At 35.9% G+C, this 19347-nt stretch overlaps 1 protein-coding gene across 1 annotated transcript in view; it reads left to right on the top strand.

Moving 5' to 3' along the window:
- DNAH8 (dynein axonemal heavy chain 8) overlaps positions 1-19347 on the top strand; it is a 340697-nt gene that overhangs the window by 15775 nt on the left and 305575 nt on the right. Inside the window, exons 4-7 of the mRNA XM_041748133.1 lie at positions 4498-4674; positions 5442-5555; positions 10134-10241; positions 12802-12903. Of these exons, the coding sequence (XP_041604067.1) occupies positions 4498-4674; positions 5442-5555; positions 10134-10241; positions 12802-12903 (501 nt within the window). The remainder of the gene's footprint in view (positions 1-4497; positions 4675-5441; positions 5556-10133; positions 10242-12801; positions 12904-19347) is intronic.

The following is a 19347-nucleotide window of genomic DNA, read 5'->3' as shown; positions in this document are numbered from 1 at the left end:
CTAGGAAATTGAATTGGGCAATTGAGCACTACAGGACTTCTGTACTCACCTACTATGTCACTGGAGGAAGCAGGAATTTTAACCCATTGTGGAAATAAGGCTGTGTCCTACACAACGACTGAGATCCAATTATTATGATCAATCAATACAGATTTTATTACATAAAAATGAGCAAACAAAAGAAAATAGTTTGAGATTTAGGGAGATTTAGCAACTGGAAATAAGAAAATCAATTTGGACTATTGCCGCAGGTGGTTTTAATTAAGCAGAATCAATGCAGGAAGTGGAAAAGATCTTTAAAAAATTTGAACTGCGACATCTAAAATTAATTGACCCCCCAAAATGAAATAAATAAAAAAAGAAACCTAAACCTTGACTTCTTGTCATACACAAAAGTTAATCAAGATAGATTGTAGACATAAATATGAAAGCTGAAACAAAAAATAGATACATGTAACAACATGGATGATTCTTTTTTTTTTTTTTAACATGGGTGAATCTTAAAGATGCTTTGAGTGAACAAATCCAATCTTAATTAAGTAAAGTGAAAAATAAAACAACCTACAAATGAACCAGAACACAACATATGACTGACTATATTAATATGTTCTTAAGATACAAAACCCAGAAGTCATAAAAGAAAAAACTGGCATATTTGACTATTTAAAAAAATTAATAACTTCCATATGGCAAAAATTACAAGCAAAACTAAAAAGTGCATGACCTTCTGGGAGAAAATATTAGCATATATAACAGAGAGTATCTATAATATATAAAAGAACTTCTATAAATCATTAAGAATGGGCAATATAGAGAAAAAGAAGCTAAGGATATGAGCAATGTCATTGAAGGGAAATATATGGAGATATCTGACCTAGGAAAAAATGGGGGGTACTTGAGAGTGTCATGATATCTTCCAATGTTTATTTGATGAAGTTTCATGTGAAATTAAACTTGCACTGTATGGCCGTAAGTGGCAGAAGTAAGACTAGAGTGTGATGGCTATAAGGAGAGTTTTAATTTTGAAATCAGAATAACTTTCTCACAGAATCCCTCCCCATAAAAAATGAAATGTGCTGCATTCCTGAAAGTATTCACTTTGAGGCTAATTACTATCTGTAAATAATGTTGTAATCGGAATTAAACATCAAAAGGGTTGTCTGATTTTGTTAATTTTTAAGGTCCATTTTCATTCTTTAATTCAGTTATTCAAGCTAAATAGACTTTCAGCCATGAAACTATGTCTAGTATCCTTTATTTAAGGAGATGGGGAAGATTGTGGTAAGATTAGGAAAGAGTTGCATATACTATGGTTAAAATTGAAGCAAGTAATTGTTTCATGTATTAAAGGAAGAACCTTCATAGATCTGAAAAATCAACTATGTATTTTACTTTGTATTCTTAAAACATTCCATCACAATTTATATTATGTGAAGTTATGGGTCACCTGGGTGGCTCAGAGGGTTAAGGATCAAACTCTTGATCTAAGCTTAGGTCTTGATCTCAGGGCTGTGAGTTCCAGCCCTACGTTGGGCTACATGGTGGGCATGGAGTCTACTTAAAAATAAATAAGTAAATAATGTAAAGTTATAAACATAAGAAGTACAGAAAATAATATGACAGTGACTCCTGAAACAATGACTCCTCTGAGACTAAACAGATACTGTTTGCCACATTTGCTTCAGATCTGTTTTATTCTCACAAAAGCCTCCAACCCATCCCTTTTCCCTCCCTCTATATTACTCACTGTCTTGATGTTATTATCTCCTCTCATTCCTCTGAAAGAGTATGCTAAATGAGAAAAAAATGAACTGCAAAATTATATCTAATGGTGTTATATCATTTATGTAAAGATTTTATTTTTCTTAAGATTTTATTTATTTATTTGAGAGAGAGTATGAGCAGGGGGAGAAGCAGAGAAGTAGACCCCCTGCTAAACAAGGAATCCAATGCTGGGACTCTTGGATCATGACCTGAGTTGAAGGCAGACGCTTAACCAGAGACACCCAGGTCCCCCTATGTAAAGATTTTAATCACAAATATATATTCTATATTTATATGTAATGTATAGATATAGTTTATTTTTATATATAATTTAAAGCTTATGAATATGCAAATGCAATAAAATCATTCACGTTACTGTCTAATATTCCTATATAAAGAAATCAGTTTGCTATATAAATTTTTACACCTTAAGGACACATTTATATCATGTCTAATATCCTCTGTTTAAGGAGGTAAAGAGGTTTATTCATCCATTACCTCAGAAATCCATTCCCATTTCTTTCTTTTTGCTATTACAAACAATAATAATACACATTCAATGAATACCTCTATCCAGATCTCCTTTGCACATATTTCGGAATTTGTCAGTGGAATTGCTGAGAGCAGTATAGCTAGATTTTTATTGAGTATTACAAAGCCTCCCAAGCAGTGGTATATTAACTTATTGTATTTTTACAGAAGTGCATAAGAGTTCCTATTTCTTCAAATCTTTTGTTACACTTGGGATTGTTAGATTTTTAATCTTTGTCAGAATTTTGGGTGAAATATCTTATTTTCATTCCTCTGATTTCTTTGAGTTCAGTGGCTTAGGTTTCCTCTTTGTTGAGTTGTTTGTTCACATTCTTTACTTAGTTTTAGTTCAGATTGCTCAATGATATCTTACTGAAGTTTTGGAGTTTAAGTAATATTTTCCAGATGTTAATCCTTTGTTGGTCCTCATTGTGTCCTATTTTCAATTTGGTATGGTGTCTTTAGTCATGTGAAAGTTTTAAATTTTAATGTAAATTTATTAGTTATAATTTTTAAAAAGATTTTGTTTATTCATAAGAGACAGACAGAGAGAGGCAGAGACATAGGCAGAGGGAGAAGCAGGCTCCCTCTGGGGAGCCTGATGTGGGACTTGATCCTGGACTCCAGGACGCTCAACCACTGAGCCACCCAGGCATACCTATTAGTTATAATTAAATCTAGCTTCAACTTAGCTACCCTCCAGTGGCTAGAAACTTTGTGCTTTTTGGATTTCATTTAAGAAAGTCTTGTTCAGTATTATGAAGATATTCTCTTAAGATACTAATTTATTCTAAATAGTGAAATATACAGAAATGAATACAATAAAGTGAACAAATTACTGTAAAATGAACACTCATGTATCTTTTTGTACAAGTTAAGAAGCAGCATTTCCAGCACCTTACAGTCCCCATGCAGCCCTCTTCCCAATTTTAACTCCCTTTTCTTCCCCCTAGTAGTAACCATTTCCTTGACAGTTATATTTAGTTGCATCCTTTTGCTTTATAGTTTTACCCTCATTTCCTATATATATTTTTAAAGCTTTGCCATTTTGTTTTTAACATTTAGGTTTTTAATCCATCTGGAATTATTTGTGTGTGTGTGTGTGTGTGTGTAGGGTACGAATCTGATTTTATCTTTTTACATAGAGTTAGCCAATTGTACCCCCAAACAGCCCATTGTTTCCTAACACATTTTTAGTATCACTTCTATTATATATCAGATTTCTAAATCCTACTTTCTATCCCACTGGTATACTTATTTGGGCTTTGCACTCATGTAATACTGCTTTCATTTCTGTAGTTTTTAATTAAATATTTGGCATGGCAAGTCCCTTTCTATATTTTTCTTCAAAATTGCATTGATTGTTTCATGTTAATTGGTCTTCCAAATTAATTTTAAGACTAGTTTGTCAACTTTCATGAAAAACTGTATTGAGATTTTGATTAGTTTTCCTTAAGTGTATACATTAATTTAGAGAAAATTGTCATCTTTATATGTTTTTTTTACATCCATGAACATAGTATATCTCTCCATTTATTTAGATCTTCTTTTGTATGCTGAAAGTAAGTTTTCTAGTTTTATTCACAAAGATATTGCACATCCTTTCCTAATCTCCAGATATCTTATCATTGTTGTTACATGTTACAGCAAATCCCTTTTTTTTTTTTTAGAAGTTACAGTTTCAGATTGCTAGATGGCTTGTAAAGAAATAGTACTGATATTTATGTATACTTCCAGTAGCCTTACTGAATTATTCACTTTTACTAATTGTAGAAGTTTATCTTTAGATATTCTTGAATTTTAAAAATGTGACAAATCATATCATTTTTGATTAAGCTATTTTGGTTTTTTACTTCCAATTCTTATGCCTTTTGTTTATTTATCTTGTTAGGAGACTTCCATTACCAGATTGAATAGAAGTTGGTGGTGTTAGTAGCAAGCTTGTCTTGTCCTTGGTTTTAAAGTGATATTTTCTAAAATTTAATCTTTAAGTATGAATTTTCTGTAGATATTTGGTAGATACTATTTATCATGTTGAAGAAGGTCCCTTTGTTTTTACTTTGCTAAGAGATTTTAATATTATTCAGTGTTGAAAGTTATCTATATTTTATTTATAAGCTTCCTTTGAAAAAATGCAAATAATAAGGTTTTACCAAAGAAGAAAGTAACATTTCTATATTCTGTGAATTCTTTTGATTGCAGGTACTTATTGAGAGTGAGCAGATGAGAAAAGAAGCTGATGACTCAGGTCCACTCACTGAATTGGAGCACTGGAAACGCATGTCAGCCAAATTCAATTACATCATCGAACAGATTAAAGGGCCAACTTGTAAGGCTGTCATAAATGTACTTAATGTTGCACACTCCAAACTGTTGAAGGTAAAGGCATTTTTTTAAATTGTTATGTTTCCAAACAACAAACTGAAAAATTACCCTTTTTGAGCTGCTTCTTCACATCATATACTGGAACCATGCACTTAGAAGTGTTAAACTTTGAATAAGGCTTTCTTATTTTCCACAACTATTTCTCACAGAAGAAAAGGAAATATAGAAATAAAAATTTATTTCTCAATATTTTCACTCCAATTTTGATAATAGTACTATTAGGTGATTGTCATTTATTTTTAATTTGAAACTGTGAATCAATAGAGGATCGTGGAGGTAAAGATCTATATACAAAGTCAAAAGGAAAAAATATTCTCTTAGGAGAATCTCCTGCCCATTATTCCAAGTTTGGTTTGATTCTTTCCAGGTCCTTTTCTTTTGCTGTATTCTTCTTAAAAAAAAAAAAACAAAACTGTATGTAGCTATATCTTTCTATCTCTCTCTCTATATATTCTATTGTCAAAGTCCCAAAATAATGTAATGTCACAAATAAGTAACCTAGAAAAGTCACTCCAGATAGAAGCAAGTCCAGTTTAAGCCTACAGACAGGATGTTAATTACCAACAGAATGAGTCTTCAGCTTTAGCAAATCATTAAAAATATTTATAATAACCTTAAGTCTTAAATAATATAAGAAAAAGCTATATCATTCACATTTTAATATCAACTACTTGAGGGAAGATAGCTTGAATTTCTTGATTAAAATGAAATGCAGTGATATATTTGGATGTTTTATGATATTCTTACATATTTTTTCCTAGAATTGGCGTGATTTGGATGCAAGAATAACAGATACAGCAAATGAATCAAAAGATAATGTCAGATATTTGTACACTCTAGAAAAAGTATGTCAACCTCTCTACAACTATGACCTAGTAAGTATGCTTTTTAAAGTGTAGTTTGGAAAACAACTCATTTAAAAATAACTGTGTAATATATATGTATTGGGAAATGTATACTGCAGACAAGTTGCTTAAAAGATATACTTTCCTGTTATATAGCTATCATGAATCATAAACTCATTTAAACCTACATTTAAATATTTGATATCATAAGTATGATCTCATTGATGAATTAAACTAATTAATTAATGCATTGATGCATAATAAATTACTCCAGAATTGATTGAGATTAGCTTTTACTACATCACAGCTCCTGTAGATCAAGAATCCAGGCATAGCATAGCTTGAGTGCCTCTGCTTCATGGTCTCTCATGAAGTTGCAGACCAAACTATTAGCTAGGAATGTGGTTTCATTGCATGTGGAGGCTGAGAGCTGGAGGGTCCACTTCTGGGCTCACTCACATGGTTGTTGGAAGGCCCCAGTTGCGTACCACATGAGCCTTTCAATAGGGTAACTTGCTTCCCCTAGGGTGAATGATCCTGGAGTGAACAAGAGAGAGTGCCCAACCAGCACTACCCTGATAACAAAGCACTACAAGAAAAGAAAGTTACATATTACTATTCTTGATGAATGTAGATGCAAAAATTTTCAACAAATATAAGCAAAGCAAATTCGACAGCACATTAAAAGGATCATACACCTGACCAAATGGGAATTATTCCTGGGATGCAAAGATGATTCAACATATGCAAATAATACATGCGATATACAGAATAGAATAAAAGAAAAAATTGTGTGATCATTTCAATAGACGTAGAAGAAGCATTTGATAAAATATAACATGCTTTCATGATAAAAACTCTCAGACCTGAGTACTGAAGGAATGTCCTTCAACCTAAAAAAAGCCACATATGACAAGCCCACAGCTAACATCATACTCAACAGTAAAAACTGAAAGCTTTTTCTATAAGATCAGGAGCAAGACAAGAGTGCCCAGTCTTGCCAATTTTATTCAACGTAGTACTGGAGGTCCTAGCTAGAGCAGTCAGATAATAAAAAGAAATAAAAGGCATTCAAATTGGAAAGGAAGAAGTGAAATAGTTTCTGTTTGTAGGGATGTGATACTGTATATGGGAAATCCTGAAGAATCCACCAAAAACTATTAGAACTGATAAATTCAGTGAAGTTGCAGGATACAGAATTACATACAGAAATTAGTTGCATTTCTATACATTAACCACAGAACATCAGAAAAGAATTAAGGAAAATAATCTCATTTAAAATATCATCAATAAAATACTCAGTAATAAATTTATTCAAGGAAATGAAAGATCTGTACCCTGAAAGCAATAAGACTTTGATGAATGAAAATGAAGACAAAAATAAATGGAAAAATGTCCATGTTCATGAATTGGAAGAATGAATATTGTTAAAATTTCCATACTACCCAAATCCATCTATAAATTCAATGCAATCCCTATCAAAATTCCAACGGCGGGCGGCCTAGATGGCTCAGTGGTTTAGCGCTGCCTTCAGCCCAGGGCGTGATCCTGGAGACCCCGGATGGAGTCCCACGTCAGGCTCCCTGCATGGAGCTTGCTTCTCCCTCTGTCTGTGTCTCTGCCTCTCTCTCTCTCTGTGTGTTTCTCATGAATAAATAAATAAATAACAAAGCAGAACAAAACCAAAGTTCCAATGGCATTTTTTTTTCAGTAATGGAAAAAAAAAATCCTAAAATGTGTATGGAACCACAAAAGACCCCCACTAGAAAACAATCCTAAGAAAGTAGAACAAGGTTAGAGACATTGCACTTCCTGATTTCAAGCTATACTGCAAAGCTATGGTAACCAAAACAGCATGGTACTGGCATAAAAATATACAAATAGATCAATTGGACAGACACAAGAGCCTAGAAATAAATACTTGCATATATGATAAAAAAATTTGACATGGGAGTCAAGAATACTCATACATGTCATATATAATAATAATTCATATATGTATATAAAATGGAATATTATTCAGCTGTAAGGACCCCTGCCATTTGTGGCATGTATGGACCTTGATGACATTATGTGAAGTGAAGTAAGTAAGACAGAGAAAGACAAACACTGTATGATTTCACATGTGGAATCTAAAAAAGTCAAACTCAGGGAAACAGTAGAATTTTAGGGTTGGGAGTGGAGAAATGGGAAAATGTTGGTCAATGGGTACAGAATTCCAGTTGTAAAGCAATAAGTTTTGGGAATCTAATGTATATCATGGTACCTTTTATCCTTTCTTTAGGTAGAGAGAGGAAGTCAAGGAAACCAGCATTTGTTGAGAAGTTAGGGCAGAGTTTCCCAATTTTCACTGGGTGTTGCCTCTTTTGTGAATCATATGTATGCAGGAGAGTTGTTACCTGGACAGTTGTGGGGTTTTAAAAAATACTGTATTTATTTACTCATGAGAGACAAAGAGAGAGGCAGAGACAGAGGCAGAGGCAGAAGCAGGCTCCATGCAGGGAGCCCGGTGCGGGACTCGATCCTGGTACTCCAGGATCACGCCCTGGCCCTAAGGCAGGCACTAAACCCACGAGCCACTCAGGGATCCCGACAGTTGTGTTTTTAAAGGTGTCCACAGTCTTGAAAACCTCTGGTCTTTTATTGAAGGCATTGTACCACATATTTTCCATGAGTTTTCATTCTGTTCACACAACAATCCTCATTTTAAAGACTAGGAAACTGAATTCATGCTTTCTAGAGCTATAACTCATGAGAATGAATTTGTGTCTAGCATTCTTTGGCAATATGTGTCATTATTTGTTCCTACTTCTCTATGCTGCTCCTTCAAGGTATTCTCTAAGTTAAAATTCTTTCAAAAATAATTTATATTAGTGTCTGATACACATATTCAGCATTCTCCATTCTAATTTTTGAAGATAGTCAAAGCCTGCACATCCACACTGCCATTGGCTACATGGTTTGGTTGACCAAACTTTTGAGGGCAGGGTAAATGCTGGTTTCATCCTAGAGGCAGGGAAAGAGGAAGAGTCTATGTTCCATATCACTCAGATTTAGATAAGAGGGATGTGTTTAGGGGTGGTTCATTCCCATTCCAAGAGGACATCAGTAGCCAAGGAGTTTAATGTGAGTGAGGATGGGAAGAAGAGGGGTTGAGAGTCTTGGGCAGGCACAGTTCTTAGGACCATTCAGGAATCCATCCTCCATGAAAGAGAATAGGAAGACCTCCAGGAGAAGTCTTTTAATGATTCCATAAAGAGATGATGGATTTTACTTACAACTTATTTACACCCCTAGTACTAGAACTAGACTTCTGTTGGGGACCTTTAAAAAAAAATCTGTTTTCCATAAGAACATGTTCTTTTTAGATGTTTATATATATAGGACCACGAGTAAAGCAAACCAGATTGTGTGGTGATAGAGAAATATGGCTATTGTTTAGCTCTCTCAGTAGCTCAATGACTTTATTCCCCAGCTTTACAGCATGTGCAATTGAAATTTGTGTCTAAGAAAAATCAGAATTTTCACATGTCACATACATTTGCGGTTACTCACAAGAGCTGACAATGCAAATCTTAAATACACACGTATCCAAAGCCTACTCTAGGACTACCTGCAAGTAGATTACAATGTGAAAAATAATAGATGAGGCTCATATACCAAAATGTTAACATTTGTAAAGCATAATGATGGGTATAAATGATCATTATATTATTCTCTGTATTTTTCTATTTATTTAAAGCTTTTCATTATAAAAGATAAATTTGGAAGTAAGATAAAATGTTTTTTATTGTTATCAAGACCTCTAGATATTTAGATGTACTAATTTCAGCTTCTTCATTGGAGAGACTTATTTAAGTTTATATAATTTTCAAATCTTTTAGTTCTGGTGTTCTTTTAATCCTAGTAATTTAAAAATGTTATTCAGTTGCTCTAGCCATGGATATATCTTTATTATTATTATTATTATTATTATTATTATTATTTTGTTGTTATTGAGCTTTTTACATTCTCTGCTGTGGGAATGGTTTCCACTTGTTGCATGTGCATCTGTTCCACTCTGCTATGACTCCTCCATAAGCTTCCTTATACTTGAATTTCTTCCAATATCCTCTGAAACTAGTGACATTCAGTAAGCTTGTTGAAAGGTAAATTGAATTGATTAGTGGAAATGAGTTCTAGTCAGATCTCTGTTTTTAACCACCTTTCTCATGATAAGCAAGTCACTTTACCCCTCAAGATAGCAGGTTTCTTCATCTTTAAAAAGATAATCTTGAACTATTAATCCTTAAAATCACTTTCACCTCTAAAATTTACTTTTAAATAAACTAAGTTCAGATGTACAGAAAAATTACAATGATAGTACAGAATTCTCTTCACCCAGTTTCTCCTGTTAATATCTTGCATTCCCTTGGTACGTTTGTCAAAGCTGATGTCCTTTTTCTGTTCCAAGATCCAGTCTAGGATGCTACATTACATTTAGTAAAATTTGACTTTAAGATCAAAATGTTATACTTTATGTGTGTTTAGAGTTTTGAATATTATAGGATATTGGTTATTAAAACTATGAATATGTGATGGAATTCACTTAATATATTTCAATTTTAGGTTTCCATGGCACATGGAATACAAAATTTGATTAATGCCATCAGAATGATTCACAGTGTGTCACGGTATTATAATACCTCAGAAAGAATGACCTCATTGTTTATCAAGGTGAGTTTCCAAGGGAGGAAATCATACGTGTAACCCTGTGAAAAAGTTAACAGTACTTTTCCTCTAGGCCAGGTAAGGGAAGTGGGAAGTTTGGATGCGTCTCAGAGTTCTGGATTTGAGTACTTCCAGTGGACAAGAAAAGAAAGGTATTGACTGGTCAGTTGTACTTAATTGAAGGTGTACCTTCTTGTCAGACATAAGCCCTCAGACTTTTTGTTAAGTTAACTCCTTCCTTCCTTCCTTTCTTTTTAAAGGGAGAGAGAGGTTGGGAGGAGGGACAAAAAGACAGGGAGAGAAAGAATCCTAAGCAGGCTCCATGCTCAGCAGGGGCCCAATGTGGGTCTTACTGTCATGACTCTGAGATCATGGCTGATGCTATTCTAATTTATTCATTTCAAATGGTTTTGCTCAAGAGCTAAGAATTGTGTCCATGATCAACATGCTTCTTCGGCCTCTCCCACCAGCACTGTAATTTGTGTAAAATCTTCTGTCATGACATGTGGTTCATTACTTAAATAATTTGAAAAACCATCCAAGAGACACATGACTAAAATTTCTTTGTGATTCAGGCAGAACATAAATATAAAGAGTAACAAACACATTTCAACTCTCTTCTTTTAAAATCAAGCAATAGATCTAATCATTATCCATTTCTTAAAACAAGACAAGAACATTAGGATTTTTCCCCAACCCTTGTCTCTTTCTTGCTATGTCCCACGCTGAGATTTCTAGTTCTATATTTCTGTTAACATTTTTAAGCTGTCTTGTCTAATATTTTGCTAACATGAATCCACATGTGTTCAGACTAAAATCTAAGCATTGCTAGTTTCTTTGATCACCTCTGTTTTGTGATTTCCACATCTTCCTCCATCTTGGATTCATTATTTCTTTGGCTTAAAAGTATTCTCAAGTGGTTCTTTCAGAGAGAGTCTATGTGTGAATTTGTGCATGTCTGAAAATAGCTTCATTTCTTCCTGCCACTCAAATGTTAGCTTGACTGGGATTCCAGGTTCAACATAATATTCTCCTGGAAACTTGAAGATATTGTTGTCTTTTATCTGGTACTGTTGATGAGAAATTTGAGGCTAATCTGATTCTTTTTCTTTTTTTTTTTTTTTTTTTTGATTCTTTTTCTTTTGTAGGCAACCTGTCATAATCTTTCAAGAAGCCTTCAGGAATGTTTCTTTTTCCTTGAACTTGTAAAATTTCAAAGTGATGTGGTTCTTTTTACATTTATGCTGTTCTATACTTGCTGGATTGTTGCAATCTAGACAATTTTGTCTCCATTCCTGGAAAATTTCCCTCCTTTGCCTTTGAGTATTCCTTACCTACTTGTTCAATTTGTTCTGTCCCCTTGAATCTAACTTCCATTTCTCTTAATATTTTTTGTTTTGTTTTATTTTGTTTTGTTATGATGTAAAATACTCTCATATCTTTTTCATGGATTAATTAATAAAATATATTTAAAAATATTTTACATCTTTTTTTTGGTATTTCCTCTTTGTTGAGTTTAAAGCCTCTGTTACCATGTTCCTTTTCTTTTCTTTTTTAAAGATTTATTTATTTAGAGAGAGAGCATGAGAGAGTGTGAGTGAGAGGAGGGGCAGAGAGGAAGAGAGAGAATCTCAAGCAGAATCGTCATTGAGTACAGAGCCTGATGTGGGGCTCGATCTCAGGACTCTGAGATCATGACCTGAGCTGAAATCAAGAGTCTGTTACTTAACTGACTGAGCCACTCAAGTGTCCCACTGTGTTTATTTTCTTTACTTGCTTTGTGATTCTGAGTTGTCTGCCTATCTCTGTATTTAACTCCTAGTTTGCTTCCAACTTTGTTGCTTGCGATCTATCTCTTTTGTGTGTTTGGCAGGGGGTGATGGTGGTAGGGAGTGTGAAGAGCTATTTCTTTGACATGTTCTCCTGGGGTGCAGTAGCTTCCTGGAGCATGGTTCACACTCATGGCTCTGTCCTGTCAATATTTGTCATTGTTGCCCACTGTACAAGCTGCTTCAAATTCGGTGTGTAGGGTCACAACCAAGGGTCATCTCTCATTGTCTCCCACCTTGAAGATTTACCATATTTATGGGAAATAAATTCCACCTTCACAGTAACTTTATTTATGGGAAATAAATTCCACCTTCACAGTAACATTCCACCTTCACAGTAACTTTCTCCAGAACTGGGTTTGGTTTTCTCTAGTCTTTTTAAAAATTTTTCTCTCCTGTAGATTCAATCTTTTGTGCTTTCCATATTTTAGGAATTCTCAAAATTTCTTTACTTCAGTCTGCCCTCTCAATCTAACCTCGATCATTTTTTCCTCCTCAGTATTTTGGGGAATGTGAGAGATGGTTAACTTTAAATTTAGTTTGCATGTTGAAGGATGGTGAAGAATCACAAATTTGAATTTTCTTGGTTTTGACTAGAATGTATATTTATTTTTTATACTGTGATTCATTCATCCCATACATTTACTGTTTATCATATTTTTTATTCTTGTGGTTAAAAAATCTTAAATTTTATTTCTCTGTTTACCTATAGCTGTTTTGGCTTGTATTTACTTTAGGTAACAAATCAAATGGTTACAGCATGTAAAGCATATATTACTGATGGAGGAACTGTCCATGTATGGGATCAGGAAACACCAATCGTATTAAAGAAAATTCAGGTTTGTCTGAATATCCTTGTTTTCCTAAAGTAAGACTTTTCACCATCTGGCCCATTTTTGTTTACTTTGCTCATCCACAAAACATGTTAACTTTGAAAAAACATTGTACAGAGTAGCATGAGAATATAAAAGGAGCCTCATTAAAATGATTTAGTACTTTATATTTATATTTGGTACTTTATATTTAGTGCTCCTTTGGGGTATAATTTAATCCTCATCTTCTCCATGGCTGCCTGTATTGGACGCCTCTTGCTGTCTCATATTCCCTGGTCCCCACCTTTCCCTCCAGCCCCTGTTAATTTCATTTTGTTGCCTTTTTGTGTTGGCTAGGACTGCTATTTATTCGTAAATTATCAAGGTGATTGTTGGCATCTGGTGTTGATCTTCTTTTGGAAGAGAAAGTTTCTGACATTTCTAACATTTCCCTATTTTGATGCATTCATAGGTTTTAAATACATCGTTGACTGGATTGAGGAGGTTCTGTTCCTAGTTTTAGTACTAGCAGAAGTTATGAATGGGCTTTGAAAAAAATTTTTTTCTGCATATATTTATTGAGATGCTTATTAGAGTCTTCTCAAGCTGTTAATGTGATGGACGACATGTTTAGGTTTTCTAAAATGAAACTTTCCAGGTCATGGTGTAATTTAAAAAAATTCTTTGTTTAAAGCACTCTAACATTTGGATTGCTACAATTTTGTTTAGGAGTTTTTGCAATTGTATTTATGAGAGATAGAGAGCCTGTAAGTTTCCTTTCCCATACTGCCCTTGTCAGTGTTTTCAGCCCTGAGGTCTCAGAAAGAGTGGAGGTGGAGGAGGTGAAGGTAGTATTCACCCCTTTTCTATTCTCTGGAAAAGTTTGCAGAAAATTAAAAGGATATGTTTTTTGAAAGTCTGCAGGAAATGACCATACCCAGAAGGCTACATCCAGTTATTGGCTGTCCTCATGTGCTGCTCCCTGGGCTTTATGGAGCCAAGGCACAAGGCTGGGACTGGGAGGCAGAGCCAGAAAGGATGCTCAGTGCCATCCAACTAGTATATGAAGCACTGCACTCACAGAGTTTTATCTTAGCACTGCCATCACCATGCTCTGACTCCTGGAGCCAGAGGATAAAAAAGAGTGGTAAGAGGGAACAGAGGATGAAGAATTACTAGTTACTGAGACAAGGAACCCCAAGGGACCGTGTGAGAGAAAAAACTGTTTTCCCCTTTCCTTTGCTTCTTTTCCAACTTCTAATCCTGCTAGGACCTACACCCTCACCCCACTCTACACATGCCTTATAATGCAAATAGTATATGTTCTTGTAAGGGACAAAAAGATCATGAGATCTTTGGAGTCTTTGAGCACAATAGATGATATCTAAGGAATGGCCAGGCAGAGCCATCAAGTGCCTATTCCAGAGCACTGGCACTAAACATCTTGATGCCAAGACCCCCTGGCTTCAGGGAATGAGTGCCTTATGAAGGACACCTGGACCCTGTTCTTGTTCTGGCCAGTTTCTAGATGCCTAGGAGGATACCTGCACCAGACCACAATTGCCAATAAAAACTCCAGATCCCAAGCAAAGACAAGACATGTGTGTCTTTCCTTTCTTAGTCTCCAGGATGATCTGTCTCTATCTGCTCTCTCTACATCTTCAATAATCTCTGCTTTCACCTCCTGCTGGCTTGCATTTGATTTTCAACCTGGGTGAAGCCCGGGACCCTCTTGGCTAGTCCTGTGGGAGTCCCCTCAGTCCTCAGACCTGGTCTGCCTGCATCATTAGGATAGTTTCTCAGGCTGAACATACTTGATCCCAAAGACTGGAAGAACCAGGCTTATTATGTGGTTCTTTGACTTGACCATGTAAGACACAGAGTTACACAGAGACAGAGCAACGGTGTTAAAACATCACTGAAAGCAGCTGGTGACCCAATAAAAGGAGATAATGGCTACTTCACAACTACTTGTATAAAGAAAGCTTATGAAAATATCTGATCCAGGGAAAATAAGAGAATCTAGTAGATAGAGCTTACTTTCGTCAATCAATTCTTTTTCGAGAAAGACAATTTCTTCGGAGTGTTTTCCCCAAGGCTTGAAAGGAATCCTAGATAGTTAAATAATTAAAAGGCCCCAAAACTTGGTGATATGAATTCATCACTTGAAGATGTAGAGGCATTTTATTCCTTCTGGTATAATTTTTACTTCTGGAGAGAATTTTCATTTTTATTTATTTATTTAAACTTTTAAAAAGATTTTATTCATTCATGAGAGAGACACAGAGTTGGGGGGCAGAGAGAGAGAAGCAGAGACATAGGCAGAGGGAGAAGCAGGCTCCATGCAGGGAGCCCAATGTGAGACTGAATCCCAGGACTCCGGGATCATTCCCTGGGCCAAAGGCAGGTGCTAAACTGCTGAACCACCCAAGGATGCCAGAATTTTCATTTTTAAATGAAGAAGCAAGATGTCATGGTGTCAGGATATGGGTTGAAAAGCAGGACAGAGCAACAGGCCCACCAAAAAAAAAAAAAACAGGGCCACCAAGAAATGAATGAGAACATTAATTGATAATGCATGTAACCATGATGCAAGGATAAACAAATCCTAAAGAGAAAAAGAAAAAGCCAAGAAAGAAAAGGAGAAGAAAGCAAGCACAAGAGGAAACAAAAGGAGCTAGAAGCTAAAGAAAAATCAAGATAAGCTGAATCAGCAGCTGCCTGGATTGCCTAAGGAGAGAAGAGTAGAGGTCAGACAATAGGCATTATCAGCAAGGAGGGAAAAGATACCCAGAAAAAAAAAAATCCACTAACAGGGAAAGACAAAAACTTCAAAACTCATAGAAGAGGGATCCCTGGGTGGCGCAGCGGTTTGGCGCCTGCCTTTGGCCCAGGGCGCGATCCTGGAGCCTGGAGACCCAGGATCGAATCCCACATCGGGCTCCCGGTGCATGGAGCCTGCCTCTCCCTCTGCCTGTGTCTCTGCCTCTCTCTCTCTCTCTCTCTCTCTCTCTCTCTCTCTCTCTCTGTGACTATCATAAAAAACAACAACAACAAAAAACAAAAACAAACAAACAAAAAAAACTCATAGAAGACCTGGAAGCGCTTTTCTGAGAATGAGACGGAGCAGGTTAGAAGGAGGGAAGAAGTGGAAAAACTTTCAGATAGTTCCAACTAGCAAGCTTCCATATTTAAATGAAATGCATCAGCATCTACAAAAGAAGTAGGACACTAAAGGAGGGCACTTGATGGGATGAGCCCTGGGTGTTATACTATATGTTGGCAAATTGAATTTAAGTAAAATATTTTTAAAATGCAAAAAAATAAAAATAAAAATAGTAATAAAATAGTAAATAAAATATTTCTAATACTAAAAGAAAAGTAGGAATGGTTGCTTTGGTAAAGCAGAAGAAACAAATAAGCAAATTGGAAAAGAGAGAGAGGAAGCTGAGGCTTATATGTGATAAGCATCTAAGAATGCAGTGAAGCCAACTGCCGAAGGTGGAAATGGCCATAAAAACTGTTGGGAAGAGAATTGATCTGCAATTACTAATTGAAGCTGTGAACTTCCTTCCTGGAATAAATTCAAGATGGGAATTAAGGACTGTGGACTCAGTTCTAGTGTCTGTGTGTATTGGTTTCCCCATATCAATGAGGGATTCTTGGACACTCGCTGAGTGTCCTACAGTTTAACTCAATTTTGTCATCCCATCCCACAGGTTAACTCCCACAAGAGTGGGGCTCCACTCCCTGGGCTTTAAAGTCCAGGTTGTCACATGTGCTTTTGACTAACTGGCTGTAGGTTGGAAGTTCCAATGACACCCCCAGACCTTGAGTTCCAGTAATTTGCTAGAGTGCTTCACAGAACACAGAGAAACATGTTACTTACGAGATACTGGTTTATTATAAAAGAATATAACTCGGGAATAGGCAGATGGAAGAGGTACATATAAGGCACGGCATGGGGATAGTGCATAGAGCTTGCATGCCCTCTCAGAGTGTACCACCCTCCCCAGATCCCCATGTGTTCACCAACCTGGAAGTTGTCCCCTCTTTTTGTGTTTTTATGGAGGTTTCATTATATTACATAGGCACGATTGATCAACTCCTTGGCTATTAGAATATTTAACCTTTAGGCTGCTCCCCACCAAATTAGGGGGTAGGACATTCCTGGTTGTTCCCCTGGCAACCAGCCTCTACACTTAGATGCTCCCAGAAGTCACCCCATAATGTAAACCCAATTGTGGTGGAAAGGGGGCTTGTTATGAAGAACAAGATACCCATTTTACCTTTATGGCTCAAAAGCAATTTCAAGAACTGAGGACAAGAGGCCAAATCTTATAACAAAAGATGCTCCACTGTTCTTGTAATTTGGGAAATTGCAAGGTTTTGGGGAGCTGTGAGCCAGGAGCCATGGATAAAGACCAAATATTTATGAAAAATATATTTTGGTCATCAGAATGGCCAAATATATGTATTTCTTATAAATCACAATATTACAGGAAGCTGTTGCCGACCACATGAACACATATTCTTTTTATGGATTTGGCCAAAAAAAGTCTCCAAAGTCATGACCTGCATCATAAGATAGCCCTCTACAGGGAGTCATGCGTTAAGCTGACAGTACAACACCTTTGGAACAATTTGAGAGTCCGTGCACACATTTCACCTCTTGGACAACAGAAGAACAGAAGCTTTTGCAACAAGCTTTGAAAACATATCCAATAAATGCACCTGAAAAAAATAGCAGAAGTAGTGCCTCACAGGACAGAAAAAGACTACCTAAAATAACATAAGGGACTTATTGAAATGGTAAAAGCAAAGAAAGATGCTCAAGAGCATGTTCTGATTGCAAGTAGAGGCACAACATGACTTAGCAATAATCTTTGTCATGTGTACATTTAAAAAATAAAACCAAATATTGCACAAAAAAAGGCCCGATAGAATTCATCTTTTAAGTCACCTGGGCTTGACATTTTCCTTGTGAAACGATTTTAAAATTGTTTACTTTTTTGACAATTAGAGTTTTAAAACTGTGGGTGAAATTTACATAACATAAAATTTACTATTTAACCATTTCCAAGCATATGGTTCAGTGGCATTACATCTCCAGTATCGTGCATCCATCATGACTATCCATTTCCAGAACTTTTGCATCATCCTAAACTTAAACTCTGTAACCACTAAACAATAACTCCCCCAAATTCTCCTTCCCACAGGCCCTGGTAACCTTAATTCCATTTTCTGTCTCTATGAATTTCCCTATTCTGGGTACCTCATTTAAGTGGAATTGTATATTATTTGTCCTTTTGTGGCTGGCTTTTTTCCCCTTAGCATAATGTTTTCAAGTTCAGTTATGTAGCATGTGTCAGAAATTCATTCCTTTTTATAGCTAAGTAAATTAATGTTCCATTGTGAGGAAGCACCACATTTTTTTTTTAAGATTTTACTTATTTATTTATTTATGGTAGACATAGAGAGAGAGAGAGGCAGAGACACAGGAGGAGGGAGAAACAGGCTCCATGCCGAGAGCCTGACGTGGGACTCGATCCGGAACTCCAGGATCGTGCCCTGGGCCAAAGGCGGGCACCAAACCGCTGAGCCACCCAGGGATCCCCCAATACACCACATTTTTAAAATCCATTCATCTATTGATAGACATCTAGATTGTTATCACCATTTATCTGTTGTCAGTAATTCTGTTATGAACGTGTGTGTGCAATTATCTGTTTGAGTTGTTGCTACCAATTCTTTTGGGTATATTCCTAGAACTGGAACTGCTGGACCATATGGTAATTTTATGTTTAATTTTTTGAGGAATCCCTGAACTATTTTCCACAGTGGCTGTATCATTTCACATTGCCATCAGCAATACAGGAGGGTTCCACTTGCTCCACATCCTTGCCAGTGTTTGTTATTTTCCGTTTTGTTGATAATACCCATCCTGATTAGTGAAGTGGCATCTCATTGTGGTTTTGATTTGCATTTCCCTAATGGCTAGTTTTGATTGAGCATCTTCTTATGTGCTTATTAGGCATTTGTGTATCTTCTTTGGAGAAATGTCAGTTCAAATTCTTTACCTTATTTGTCCAACATGAAGAGATTGAGTGGTGAAGAGGAAGTAATGTAAGGTAATTGTTATTAGATGGTATATTCCATGAGGGTTAGGGGTCTTATCTGTATTCCTGGCATCTCAAGGAGTTCCTAACACTTGGTAGGCACTGATAAATTATGTTGGTTGAGTGAAAAATAATCAATGACCTTGAATGGAGCAATTTGTTGTTTTGGAGATTGAAATAGAAGATGGAAGATGTGTCATAGTTAGAAGTAGGTATGAGACCGCTAATGCACGCATCTGAATTTTAAGAGGAATCACCTGGGAACTTGTTAAAAATATAGCTTCCTGAGTCTCACAGAAATTCTGATTTACTGGCTGTGTAAGGCAGAAAAATGCCCCCCCGAAGATGTCTT

The sequence above is a fragment of the Vulpes lagopus genome, chromosome 1, assembly GCF_018345385.1.
Source record: "Vulpes lagopus strain Blue_001 chromosome 1, ASM1834538v1, whole genome shotgun sequence".
In the NCBI taxonomy this organism is placed as follows: Eukaryota; Metazoa; Chordata; class Mammalia; order Carnivora; family Canidae; genus Vulpes; species Vulpes lagopus.
Note: the sequence above shows the minus strand (reverse complement) of the source record. Positions and strands in the feature narration are given on the sequence as shown.